At 33.6% G+C, this 14745-nt stretch overlaps 1 protein-coding gene across 1 annotated transcript in view; it reads right to left on the bottom strand.

The window, feature by feature from the left end:
* Positions 1 to 1849: 1849 nt before the first annotated feature.
* LOC149570456 (ruvB-like protein 1) overlaps positions 1850 to 14745 on the bottom strand; it is a 29619-nt gene continuing 16723 nt past the window's right edge. The window contains exons 4-13 of the mRNA XM_089823104.1: positions 12316 to 12447; positions 12017 to 12166; positions 11673 to 11828; positions 4938 to 5072; positions 4752 to 4817; positions 4542 to 4648; positions 4318 to 4417; positions 4125 to 4216; positions 2345 to 2414; positions 1850 to 2224 (exon numbers count right to left, since the gene is read on the bottom strand). Of these exons, the coding sequence (XP_089679230.1) occupies positions 2132 to 2224; positions 2345 to 2414; positions 4125 to 4216; positions 4318 to 4417; positions 4542 to 4648; positions 4752 to 4817; positions 4938 to 5072; positions 11673 to 11828; positions 12017 to 12166; positions 12316 to 12447 (1101 nt within the window). The 3' untranslated portion in view covers positions 1850 to 2131. The remainder of the gene's footprint in view (positions 2225 to 2344; positions 2415 to 4124; positions 4217 to 4317; positions 4418 to 4541; positions 4649 to 4751; positions 4818 to 4937; positions 5073 to 11672; positions 11829 to 12016; positions 12167 to 12315; positions 12448 to 14745) is intronic.

Raw genomic sequence — 14745 nt, forward strand, 5'->3', positions numbered from 1 at the left:
ATGAGCCCAAATGAAGCCTCTAAAGTTGTGAAAATCGAAATTGACAATTTTTCAAAAAATTCAAAACAAATAGCTCAAACAACCTGGACCAACGTGTAGATCACGAAATTCTACCCCAAAACAAAAAAATTGCTCAAAAAAAAAAATCTGCATTAGAGAGATCACTATTTGAAATTCACCTCTGTAATTATTTTTCCTAAATCGCCATCGTCACACCTTCAAAAATCAAATGACTCTAAATTTCACCTCAAATGTTCAATTTTGATGAAAAAAAAATCGATTTGAAAGTTTTTTGACTTTCTGAATGTGATGCCAATATCTTGAATGTGATGCCAATATCTGATTTGTACCAACAAGCTCCAATCTTGACTTACAAAAAAAAAAAAAAATTCTCCAATGGCTATGCGATAAATCTCTTGTAGCTTTGATACCATGTAAGAATTTGGTATGGCTCTGATACCATGTAAGAATTTGTCTAAAGCAAGAATGAAATATCAAAATCTAAAAGCTTAAAAAATAGCATAAGAGAGACAAGATATGATCAAATAAGAATGGATATCAGATAATTGGATATGAAATACTTGGATAAATACATCATAAAAGTGTCTTGTATATTAAAGCAACTGATATGACTAAAAGTCAGCAAAGAGAGAAACATCACAACTAAACACATCCACCAAAAGTGGATTATCCTCCATTGAGCACAGGAGTTTGTGTGATGATGAAAGGATAAATTTACATAAGTGTATCTCATAAATAAATGTTATAGACACCATGTGCTCAAATAAGTTGCTAACTCCTGTGTTGTCAACAAGACAACTCATATTACTATGCATATTTGTAAGTGTCTACATGACAACTAATAAAAAAATGCATTATCCTAAGTAAACATAAGTAAAGTGTAATAATAATTAATTATTATCACTTACAACCACAATGGTTATTAAAATGCTTCTTGGGCATGACTGCAGACAAGTAAGCCTATTCAAAAGATTTTTTCTTCAAAAAGTTATTGTTTATACTAATAGGAAGATATTCTCCGCAACTTAAAATATGAAATAATAATAGGAAGATATTCTCCGCAACTCAAATATGATATTCCTGTATTGAATTCCTAATGAGCTATCAACAAGGCTTAGTTTTGCACCGTGAACTGTTTCCTGGTTGTTTACAATTTTATGCAGACCAACAACCACTAAAACGAGTACCTCATTCCAAAAATCATTACACCATTTTGTAATATCACACTTAAGCTCTTGATCAAGGGAAACAAAATTGGTGAGACCCTAGAGAGAAGCCGCTCTATGGACAAATATAGAATTGGTGAGACCATGATGGAACACTCACTGGGGATGGGTAGAATACCTGTCGGTTTGTGTATGGATATATCGATGATTTAAGTACTGTTTTTGCAAGTAATGTTTATAATGATGTTTTGATTAATTTAACACATTTTGAGCATGAAAAGTATAAATTGTTGACAAAATGGTTTCTTAGGCCCTGACGAAGATGTGAAGAAAAATGTATTTCAGAGTAGGGCTCCTGATATGAATTTAGAACCTCTTTCTTCTTATTATTCTGGATTTATTATCATAAAATTATCAAATACTGTGTCCCACAAAAAAACCACTGGTCAAAATTTTCATTGAATCACAAGGCCGAAGCAACTTTCATGACCTCCAACTAAACAAAACTTGGCAAGAATAATTTACCCTGTACTTAATCTGAAAATGCTAACAAATATATGCGCAGCAACTTTCATAATTCAGGGGAGACTGAACTGTCACAGCAACAGATTCTGCAGCATAACTTAATGCAAGATGCTACGAATGTATTAAAAAGAGACAAATTTAGCAACATCTTACACTGAATATAATATGTACAAGTAAATACAGAATGCAAAGTTGCCTGTCAATTACATGGGAAAATGACTGGGCAAACTGTCCACGCAAGTAAGCATGAAGAACATCATTTGGCTGTAGAAAACCCTCAACAAGGTACCCATAGTCTGTTTTGGGGCAAAAATTAAAAGAAGATTCCGGAATTCTCAGATGATCACAGGGTCAACTAGTTACACTCCCATCAATTTGGAAGGCCATAAATTTGCATGCAACTAGAGCATCCAGACTAACTATTGAGAGACATATCTATCAGGCTGTTCCTGAAGAAGTTTTGCTGAGGCCTTTGCATCTAAAAACAATGCACGAACATCTTCCAAATCTTCCTGAAAAGTGAAAAAAGAAAACAAAATAACAAGTTATATGTTTCTATCAGGATCATCAAGTGAAATAAATAAATAACAAAACGTAAGTAATCTCTTGAGCTAAGTACTCCAGATTATGACCTTGCAAATCTGATCTCGACCATTAGTCTGTGCCACAATGCTTGCAGGTGACAACAACTGGACAGCATGCCTGCACGGTACAAAAACCAATCATAAATTTCAACTGCACTTAGACCATGATAGAATATGTTAAAATTGTTCTAACATCCAAAAAAGAACAACTGTAAAGACATTCTATTTCAGAAGATTATTCAGAAAATGTCAGAAGAGGACCAAGATCAGAATGCAAAATGTGGAGGCACTTAGTGGCAGATATGATTCAAAACTATACGTACAATTTTCCTATTCATGCATATAAAGATCATTGCAACAAAATAAGAAAAACCAAATTCGTAAGACAAGTCATTTTGCAAAAAATACAGAACAAGCATATTCATAAGATCTATCTCATATAAAGTACAAGTCAGAGATCAGATGATGGTCAAATATCTTCTAATGCAGAAAAGAAAAAGAATTAGAAATTTTAAATACCAAAAGAACAACACTTAGAACATAATCCAAAAGAAATCATTCTCAATTGAGAGGCAACTGCATTAGTGCAGAACATCTAATACTGTGCATGCCAATTAATTGTTTCATAGTTTAAATCACACAGGCAGGAAACTTGGTCAAACCAATCATGGCACCTCTTGGGCTTTTGGGAGGTTCTTTTCTCCTCCAGCTATTCTCATCCTGATGATGGATCACTGAGTGTGATTCGAAACGTTGGTGCAAACAATTGGCACTAAATCAAATCCAGAAATGCATCTCAATAGTCGGATGTCCTATTCATCTTGTCAACAACTTAAATGAACTTCGAATTATGAGTATGTTACAACGTTATATTTAGTTAATGAGAGTTAATCAAAGATCTTCTAATGCAGAAATCAAAGGAAACAAAATTAGAAATAAATAGAAAACAAAACAAGAAAACACACAACATCGCAAAAGAAACTCATCATTCTCAATTGAAAGACAACTGCCTTACTGTTGAACATCTTAAACTTTTACAACTATTCATTACAAACATGACAGCCCTCCAGTTTCAATCACAAAAGCAGGAAGCTTGGTCAAACCTGTCATGTGATACCTCTTCTGATTTCTGACGGTTCTTTAACCAGACTTAGGGAAAAGGACACGTTAACTTCACAAAAAAAGTGGTACTCCACTTGCTTCACTAGATCAGGTGACAAAAACAATTTGACAGACAAATTGAGGATTTAATTTAGTATAAAATTCTAGGGCCTTAGGTTTTTGTTACTTCAAATAGCGGCGTTTCTGCCTCATGAACTGCAATGATTTTGTGGCCCCTCTATGAACCGAGAAAGGGGTGGTAAATTCCTCTCTGTGAACCTGGCCTATCTATCAGTTACCAATTCTAAACCTTCTGGGCTCTTGATCCATAGGCCACTAGTCAAAACCTGGCCTATAGCATTAGATGAGAAATTCTGCAGCAAACTTATATATCACTTGCTTGTTTAATGTTATGGTCAATGTGATGTCAATACATGACCAAGCCTTCAATCAGAGCTCTCCATGAATGTAGAATCTTTTACCCACCATGTCAATAACTTAAATGAGCTTTCAATATTAGTACATAATCATCTTATATTTAGTTATTGACAGTTGTAATATTATTGATACTAAGAAAATTACGAGCTAGACCTATGTGGCCTCTATAAACAGCTGGGTTCTTTTCATTAAAATTTATTGCACTTGCTGTGACAATTCAGTCTCAAATCAATTCTTACAAACATAAAGCCTAGCACAGAAGCAGATACAATATAGAGCAGAATATTGCCTCAGTGATGATCGTTCTCCTATCTCCCCAAGGAATGCAAGACTTTCTTCATCAATAGACAGTCCTTCAACCTGAGCACGAATTGCCAGGATCTGCAACCAAAAGCATAGAAATATATGAAAAAGAATCATACTTTTTTATTAGTATGGTACATGCCTTCAAGCAACACAGAACACTTAGGGGTAAGGAATACCTGAACAATCTCTGAAGGAATATAAGGGAGGGTGCGAATAATAACAAGACGGTCTAACAAATCAACAGGTATACCATGTGGACTACTAATATCTGTCCCTCTGCAACACACATGTACCACATGGAACCAATGTCATAGTTACTCAGCATTGTTGTTTCCCAGCAGAAAGAAAAGAAATTGACTAATACATCTTATTCTTAGAGACTAGCAAAGTAATTGCTTACCGGATGTGAGATATGCCTCGATTTGTTGCAAAAATAACAATGGGTGCTATTGAGCTCTCCAAAGCACGATTGAGATACGCAAAGCATTCCATATCAAACATATGTACCTAAATATTTAATGGTCATGGTAAAGCTCAAAAAATCATGTCAGAGAGAAAGATAATAAGAGGAAAACATTTAACAAACAAAAGTGTTGTATTAAAAGTATACCTCATCAATAAAAAGCACACCCGGAACAAGTTCTGCAACTCCATCATCTATATAATTATTAACCACCTGCCATAATGCACCTAATTCAGCTAAGTTGGTAAACTTTCAAAAATTCATCTTAGCAAAATATATCCTCTAGAAGAATGCATCTTAAAAAATTGTCCTTGAAAAGCAAGTGCACTAAACCTTATTGATCTCTTGCCGTAGTTTATCTGTGATTTCAGTCCTCCTAGGCTTCATCATCTGGCCCATTAAAGACAGTACATCTTGCCCTCCTTGAGGTCGAGCATTTGCAGCATCCAAGTCCTGCAGAGTTACATCCTGGAAAAAACAGCCATCGCAAAGCACGTAAATATTCTAAAATCTCATCCAAGGAGAAAGGAGCAAGGCATGTAAATATTCTAAAATCTCATCCAAGGAGAAAGGAACAAGGTTATGAGGACGCAAGAAATGAAAGAACAGAATGACAATATGAGAAATCTAAAATCTCATCCAAGGTTAAAGTAACTCAAAAACCTGCATCTCACAATTATGGACATTGCAAGTCCAATCTTCCCAAAATTGCTTACCCTCGACTAAAGAAAATTTGGATGCTCCAAGGTCTCCAGTCCTTCACAAGTAGCATCTATTCCTCAAATTCTTCAACTTGTATTCCTCAAATTCTTCACCCTGGTATTAATAGGAACATCATGTTCCAAAATGAGCTTTCCCTCATCATCCAAGGGTGGAAAATCCATTGTGAGATGTGCTGTCCAAGGGACCTTTGGAGGCATATTGAGGCAAGATGCAGGAAAAACATTGTGAATCCTGCTATTTTCTATCAATTATAATCCCTCATATTATTAATTCATGATTTAAATTGAAACATGATGACATGATGCTATTTGAGACTATATAACAGCTACATCTTTTCATTATTTCTTTTTAGTATTTAATTGCAATATTCATCAGGGACGATGAAACACAGCAGGGAGGGGTTATGTTACATCCCCATATTGATAATTATTGAAAAAATTCACTTAACTCTTGATATTTCGAGATAATCCAAAATGGTTCGTTAAATTAGCTACTCATTTTGAAGTTCATATGAATGGAAACATTGGTTAATCGTTATGTTTCATGTGAAGTGGAAGATGTTGGTAAGTTACTTGCTATTACAGTTAATTTGGTTATTAATTATGACAACTAATTTCATTTGAACAATGTGCAAGTGTTAAGCAAGAAGCGCGGCGATGGGGAAAGCATTGGCAAAGAGGGAATAGAGTACAAGAGCACCAACCTACCACCAAAGCTAACAGGTATGAATCTAAACCACCATGGTCACGGAAAGCAGGCTAGGGCAAACTAGACAATGTCAAGTGTCCACCATGAGCTAACTAGGTCAACAAATCTAAAAAGATACATAATATATATTCACTTGAACAGTGAACGTAGTAAAAACAATTGTTACCTTTGATTTGAGAATTTGGATCAGGGTAAACTTTAAGAAAACCCCCTCCAAAAAAAGATATAAATTATTGGCGAATCTTTCATTATTTTGAAAAACCAAATTATTTTTATCAGCGAATCTCTGATTTTTTTATTTTAAAAATTATTTGTATTGGCGATTATTTTGGAATCATAATTTTTGAGTAGAAAATATTGGCGAATCTCAATAATAATAGGAAGTTTGCTAATTGCCATGGAATATTACAAATCAAAATTGTACATGATTTATCTCATGGAAATATGAGGATAATTACATTATATTTTAAATCAATAGTGAAAACTAAATATTGGTGATATATCCCTAAAGTAACTAATAATTATGATAACTGTTGGGGAATTAATTTTAATTTCTTTGTTAATATATAATATTTAGGTAAATCAAATCTAATCATGTATCGAATATTGTGGCAAATCTTTTAATAAAATAAATTATTGAGCGATTTTAAATATTTTAGAACTAAATTTAATAAAAATGTGGCGATTTAGGTTGCATTAAATCTTAAATGATTAGCCAAAATACTAGCAAAAAATTTTTAAAATTCACAAAATTACGAATATTCACCGCTTAAAAATACCCTAATTTGGATACTCTGCAATCCTTCTTGTAATGTCAGACATGATTTATTATAATAATACCCATGGTATTTACGTACATTTGTACATGTTACATGCATGTATATGTATGTATACATATATTTAAAATATAACGTATATGTAAGATTACATATATTTGAAATATAACATCTATGTATGTATATGTGTAAATAACAGGTACAAATTTATGCAAATAATATAAGTATTATTATAATAAATTATGGGAAGGATTTTATTATTTCCATCTTATGGCAAGTTAAATTAATACATGGAGTCTGACAGCCATATCTCTTTTTTTTTCTCATTATTTTGGCCCCTTGCATTTTAATTCAAGATTGTAACTCAAGCTCACCACCTTGCATTTTCTCCATGCATGTACCTCATCTTGATAGGGCTCATATTCCTGTGTAACTGAGAACCATTCAACCACTCAGGGGTTGCTTCTCAAAATTGCACTTACATTCCGCACCCTTTTTCTACAATCTTTTCTTACCAGTATATTATCGCCCCTTGGTGGCAGCGACTAAGAGTCATCAAAAGTTCAGAGGACTTCTTATCGGTTCTGCATTCCTAGCGACTTCCGATATTGGAGCTCACAGTTGGAGCTTTTGTGCCACAATTTATTGCATCTCAAACTCATTAGGTTGTAATCCAGAATGCTCATAACACTCACATTGAAATTCTGTCTTTGTCTATTTGATTTTCAAGCTTTCAAGCCTTGCAATATGCTATTGAGATTTACAAGTATACTTTATGGAAATTCTGCTAGATAACGATATGTTATGTATAAACCAGTACTTGATTTTAAATCCAATCAGCCCTGTAGGAGCCGAAGCCTGCTATAAATTAACATGGTCAAGATTGAATGAATCTTTACCTACTGGATTAGCTGGGAAAGCTGCATGACTTAGTGCAGAGACATTAAAGACCTGTGTGTCTCTGAGAGTAAGAGACTTACCTCTCAGCGGTGCATCATTTAATTCTTTATTCTTTGAAAAGAATCATGAATTATTCTCATAATTACATTTAAGAGCCCCCTTAAAGGAGCAATGGACTTACTCTGCAAAAAGTTGGAGTTGTACAGCAATAATCATCAAGGACAGCCGAGAAGGCTGAGATGAAGAGTGAAATCCATGGAACCATGGACTTTGGGGATGCCCTTGCCGAATTTTATGATATTCGGATTTCAACAATTTTTACTCTTTCCGAACTTCATCTGAATTTTATAATATTTAATATAATAGTATTTTATTTTAAACTGATATTGAGCTATCTAGTTAAATTATTTAGCAATATTTAGCTATTTTGACAATTTTGTGGATATATTACTAATATTTAACAATACATAAATTTATATAACTAAAATTTAATGTCGAATTATTTTGCCGAATTTTTACCCTTGTCGAATTTCATTCGAATTTTATGATCAACAAACTCGAATTCAAATTCGAACCTTGTGACTTAGGATAATATTACACATCGCATAAGCATTTTAACTTTTAAAAATCATATTCAAGGAAAGCAGTCCAAATAGATAAGCTGGGCATAGCTCAATTATCATTATAGGTCAACATATTTAAATATTTCTCTCATGTTCAAAGTAAGCATTGACCAAGTACACAAGATATTGTTAGAGAGTGGTTGCCATTGCACCAAAAGACCAATCTCTCACTGCCCGATACAACCACTCAACATATAGTATACAAGAGGCAGTTAAGCCCTTGTCACAAATCCCAAGGGGAGCGCAGAAAAAAATTCCAACAATCTCTCCCTCAGCATTACCTAAGGGTCTGAGGATTCAAACCTATGACCAAGCTCTAAAACCACTTGTTAGAGCGGGGTTGCTATTGCACCAAAAGACTGATCTGTCAATGCCCGATACAACCACTCAACTTATAGTACACAAGAGGCGGTTAAGCCCTTGTCACAAATCCCGAGGGAAGCGCTGAAAAAAATTCCAACAGATATATTATCTTTCGCTCAAGAGAACCCACAAATTTCTAGAAAGCACATGAGAGGTTTTGGGAGATGTAAAGGTTAGAAAACATATTTTATTAAGTCATTTAGCAATTTACAGAACACTCAACTTCCAATCATACACTTTAACACTGAAAATGATATAGGAATTCAAATTTCATGGTTTCATGTAAAAAAATGAAGTTCACATGAAAACACTAAATCAGAGCCTGAAGATATATAAGGGAAGGTTAACTTCTTCACTGATGCTTAATGTACTTTTCACCTATTATATTTGTAATTGGTAAATGTTCAACATATGGGTCAAGTCTAATTGTAACTTATAAAATAGGCTATTTTTAGTTTATTCTTAATGGGTTTCTCTTTTCCCAAATCTTGCAAAGTACACTTATTTCCCTTGGAGTGGTGATGGCAATGTGGTTGATTGTGTTTTTACAAACATGACCCAAACTGCAAGCTGCTAATTCTGGAAATGAATGTGTTCTTTTTTGCATCAACTTTTTGGATCACGCTCAGTGATCCATCATCGAGATTGTAGAAAATTACTATGTTTAATTAGCTAAATTCCTCATAAATCAGATTCCCACATTTCTAGACCACTTACCATTCTTCATCATTTATATTGCCTTCACCTAATTAAACACCTCCATTCTCTCAACTACTCCACGCACCCATTGTGCCACTATGCATTGCCTATGTCTATATGCCCCAACTTAGATACTTTGGATTGCTCCAAGCTTTTACTCAGTGTCACAAAGAAAGATGATTTTTGTAAATTTTTCTTCAGAACTTATGAAAGACAACAGTAGACTAATACCCAAAAAACTACTCATCATAAGCAATAAAATACTGATTCTTTATGATCATACCCTATTGATATCACTATATCTTCTTTGACAAAAAAACAAAAACTTGATTTGAAGCATCCTTAAAAATTCCATTAGACCTTCCACCTCCTCTATGAATCCCTTGTACCAACATTTATCACATAGGTCTAAGGAAATAATTATTCATTGAAACTGTCTAGAACAACACAATTCAAGCAATCTAAGATTTTGTTGAAACTAGATGAACACAAATTCATACCAGCATTTAATGTAGAAAAAATACATAATACAAAACCGACTAGATTGGCATCCTTGTTGTGCAATGTACAGCAAGTGGAGCTCGGCTGCGGACTTCTAGAAACTTGAATCATATATGATACTAGGGAGATGCAACAGACTACTCAAGGTATCATGGGGCACATTCTTTCTGCCTTTGCCACTCCAACTAGAGTTGTTTGGCACTGTACTGTCAAGATGTATTAACCTTCAGGTCAGAGGCACCCTAGGCCTCCTGGTCATTGAAATGGTAATGGTATATTTTGTTAGGACTAGATGAAGGCAAATTCGTACCAGAATTCTATGTCAAAAAATAACATCATATAGAACTAACTAGACTGACATGGCTTGCTGTGCAATGTACAAGAAATTGAGATTGACTGTGCATTTCTAGAAACTTGAACCATAATAATGCTAGCGAGATGTGATATATTAATCAAGAAATCAAGGGGCACATCCTTTCTGCCCTTGCCACTCCAACTAGAGTTGCTCTGTCCTGTACTGTCAAGAGGCTGTAACCTTCAGGTCAGAGGACTGCATATCTGCTGGTCAATGAACTGGTAATTGTACAAAATTGAGGTCGTAATTTGCACATACAAACAAAGAAAAAAATTCAATTTATAGATTACAATTTTCAGGAAACAATTGCTGAAGAAAGCTTCAAATCTCAGACCCTTGATTTATTTTTTGGTAAATACTAAAAAGAAATCTCAATAAATTGTTAAGATTGTCCTTGAATTTTGTCATAAGAAAATTTGCCAAAAGAATCTAGCTCTGATAACATAGAATTGTAATTGTATATAGATTATGAAAACAAAGATTACATATATAGGCAATTGCACTACGATGTCTCTAAACAAATCAGTCATAAAATGAAGACTGAAATAGAAAGCAACTAAGTTAATATTCCTAAATGATCATTAAATAGTAAATTATTACTGTAATTGTCATGCATTCTATTGTTTGAGCTCAATAAGCACAGTGTTCAAACTTCAAACTATCAAAATTGTAGCCAATATCAATAATATCAAAAGGAAAGTGGTAACTTAACATACCTCCTACACTCATTGGAAAGTGCCCATACTATTGGATGTTGCAGTAAACATAGAAATTACTGCCATCAAACTCATAACCTATCTAGATTCAAAAGCATGGCTCATCTTTAAAAGTTCAATATCCTCTTCTAGTTCGTATTCAGTCTAGGATGTTAGCATACTAGTGTCAAATCAAAGAACTACTCCGGCAACTTCTATCTCTTCTCATGACATTCAGTCTTTACACTGGAACCACAATGTGGTTGATGAAACTCTGGATACCCTCCTGACCTGGGTCAGCACTTATTGCACGTCTAGAGAGAATTTTCCAATGGCTCTTTCTATGTATTTTTATAAAATTTTAGGAATGTTTTTACATTTTCATGGTAGATACAATTTCAAATCATTTTCAAAAGCACTTTTTTGTATCAGACAGTGCTTTAGATACAACCTCCTGCTAACCTTACTGGAGATACTCTCTCCTACTAACTCCCTTCTTCATGGGCTTGGCACTAGTCTTATTTATTCTCTTTCTTCCTGTTCTTTTTTTTTGGCTAGCCAACATCCAGCTACACTGTGCTAAATTTTAATTCACTTGCTTAAATTTTCAAAATAATTTATTAAATGTGTGAAGAGCACTTCAAAACCTTTCTTGAATGCACTTTGTTGCAGCAAAAACTTAATCTTGCTATAACAATGTGTGATAATGATAGCAAAGAACATACCTGCACTATCTCTTTCTTTTTATGGACTTCGCCTTTTGGTAAAGGAACGTACTCTTCCGCTTCAAGATCAAACTCTGTTGCAAATGCATCACTTCTTCCGACCCTTTTAACTGCCCCACTATTTGCTTCTATGTATATTACATCACCGACTGATACCTGTAATAGTAGATGATACTCTATTATTTTTAGCACACAGATAGAGCATTAAAAAAATGTATTCGTAATTTTGTAAATGCCCAAGCCAACAAATTACATATGATACCAAGTACATGAAACTTCTCAGGTGAACAAAATTAGTGGCCTTGGAATCATAAACATTAAATCCGTATTGCACATATCTGTACCTTTTCCTTAATCAAGGCATCATATATTGTTGGATCTAGCTTTAATTGTTTGGTGCCTTTCACAGTTTTCAGTCCAATAATGACATGACTGATACTCTTTCCATAACCACCTGTTGTGCTCTCTGTTTCCTCTGGTGATAGCTCTGTCACCTGAACAAGCAATCAAATTTTAGATCTAGAAAACTAAATAAGTTCAAAAGCAACAAAAAAAAAAAAATTGAAATGATGCATAGAAAAAAGGCCACATGCATATAGCTACCACTAGTAACTAATTAACCCAAGTGTACAAAGTTCCTTGCCTCTCCTTCATAAACCTCCTTATTTTCTTTAATGCGAAGCCCAATAGCCCTCCGAAAGTTCTCCATGAGAACCTCTGTTTTCTTAACTTCACTTGAATAAACCTCAGATCCCACCATGGGACAGAAAGGAACCTGCATAGCAAGTAACACTTCAGAGGATGGATCATAATTGTATTGTAAAATGCCATTAAGCTGGGAGTAACAAAAGTAAGATAATAATATATAATTCCTCGTAAACCAACACTCTTTGATGCTGATGAGTTTGAACTACTATTTGAAAGAATAAATTTTATGATTGTAATTGATCAAATTTCAATAGTGTATGTTTGGGATTACAAAACAAAAAGCATGATGACTGGCAGTCCTAAACTGTTATCTTTTTTAAATAGAATAGCTTCCCTAAAGTTTTATTATATCATGTCATTTACGTAGAAGGCTCCATTTGAACCATATAAATATTCCTTCATCAATACATCACCACAATACAGCCACAAGCTGTCATTTTCAGTTCATTTAGCATAACATCTTAAGCTCTTGTTGCCTTTCCTTGCATGTGTAACCAGTTGAGATTAAAGACTTGCTGCATTGAGTCAAGTACTTCATTAGTAAATCTGCTCTAATTCATAACAAGGAAGTCAAAAGCAGCAACTAGCATAATTTTGTTTGATACAATGTACTTTAACTAAGCAATGGTGACAAACACTGCATTTAGTGTGAATTTTAGATTAGAAGCTAAGTAGCAAGTTTCAAATTTGTGTTCAACTTTGGCAAGTAAAAAATTTACATCAAATTCAAAAGAAAAAACCATCATTGAGTTTGAAAAATGAATCTACCATTACTCTTACTAATATGTTGCATTATTATTTTTTAATATCATATGAAAATTTTACATTAGAGGCTAACAAACAAGTTTCACATTTATGTTCAAATTTGGCAACCGAAAAAATCAAATCAACTTCAAGTTCAAACAAAAATATCTTAAGTTAGAAAGATGAATCTAAATTTTTCCACTAATTTTATTAAAACATTAATTTATATGTTGCATTATTATTTATAAAATTACAAATTTATATGTTCTTAAAATCATTTAATATTATATTGTGCTAAAGAGGCTATTTTATAAAATTAAAAACTTATATGTTCTTAAAATCATTTAATATTATATTATACTTGCTATAGTAAGATATCACTTGCAAAGTCCATCCTTCTGGGTTGGGATGATTCCCCCTGGTTGGTGCAACATATTATCCATTGGCTGGGGGACCTAATCAGGTGGTCAGGTACTTAGGCATCTCTTTTTAATTTTACCATATTTTGAATAGCATGTCTGTTTGGATCAAAACCAAAATTGATTTAAAAAAACTCCATAAGTACAATACTAATTCTTATCCATGGCTGACAGATTTCAAGTCTTCCAAAAAATCAACTCCCCAAAAAATCTTGGATGTCCCCCAGAGCACACAAATACATCCCCATGGAACACTGCCAAAGGCACTTTTAGGTCTATTAAAAAATAAGCATATCTAGCATATCTACTGCAGTAGTCTGCAGGTTTGTGCAACATATTATAATGTTGACAGATAGAGGCTTTATGGCACAAATTGTGTGGGAATCAATGTAAAACAGTACCTAGTGCCATATTCCACACCGTGAAAGGAAATCCATTTGTATTATCGACCATTCCAAAAGGCTTAAAACTATTCTTATCCGTTCCAAGGGTTTGAATGGTAAAGGTTACTTATCCATACCAGACAAACAGTTTATGAAATTATGCCTAATGAAGATGCATGTCGAATAGTCATTCAACATTTCAGAATTTGAAGTACTAATTAGAAGCTACTCTATTACCCTTCCCATTAAATATCATAGTTTTCTTGCTATCAATTTTTCAAATAAGAAAAGGAACCCTGAGTATCGAATTCGACAAACATAAGAAGATAGCACCAAATCATTATGCAAAATTTGATATTGAACTCAAACTTAATTTCCAAAATGACCAAATTTGGTAAATAGGAATAGAGTACACCACTCCCAAATCATAGGGAACAGAGGCATCAACAAAATGTTATCTCCACAGAGACAAAATTAAATAAAAACAAATTTCATCAAATGCACAGAAACACAAAAGATGTGTATCCTTACTAGTGGAGATGCATGAAACTTATAAAAGATTATTCAAGTGTTTCAGCCTTTCACATTATTTTCTCATTCAAATAACAACCTTTACAAGAATAAAGGAAATCTACATAAATGAAAACCTTGTAAAGAGATTAATGAGCCATTTTGAAATTATGGGTCTGAGATAAAAAAGTGTGGACCTCTTATAATTAAATTTCTAATATTTTGGAAAAACTTCATGTCTTTTAAGCAATTGAATAATAAAAAATTTCCATAGTTTCAGAGAGTCCCAAAAAGACTAGAAAGCAGCTG

This window comes from Cupressus sempervirens, chromosome 3 (assembly GCF_028749045.1).
Source record: "Cupressus sempervirens isolate cs-2001-9-10 chromosome 3, ASM2874904v1, whole genome shotgun sequence".
Classification (NCBI taxonomy): domain Eukaryota; kingdom Viridiplantae; phylum Streptophyta; class Pinopsida; order Cupressales; family Cupressaceae; genus Cupressus; species Cupressus sempervirens.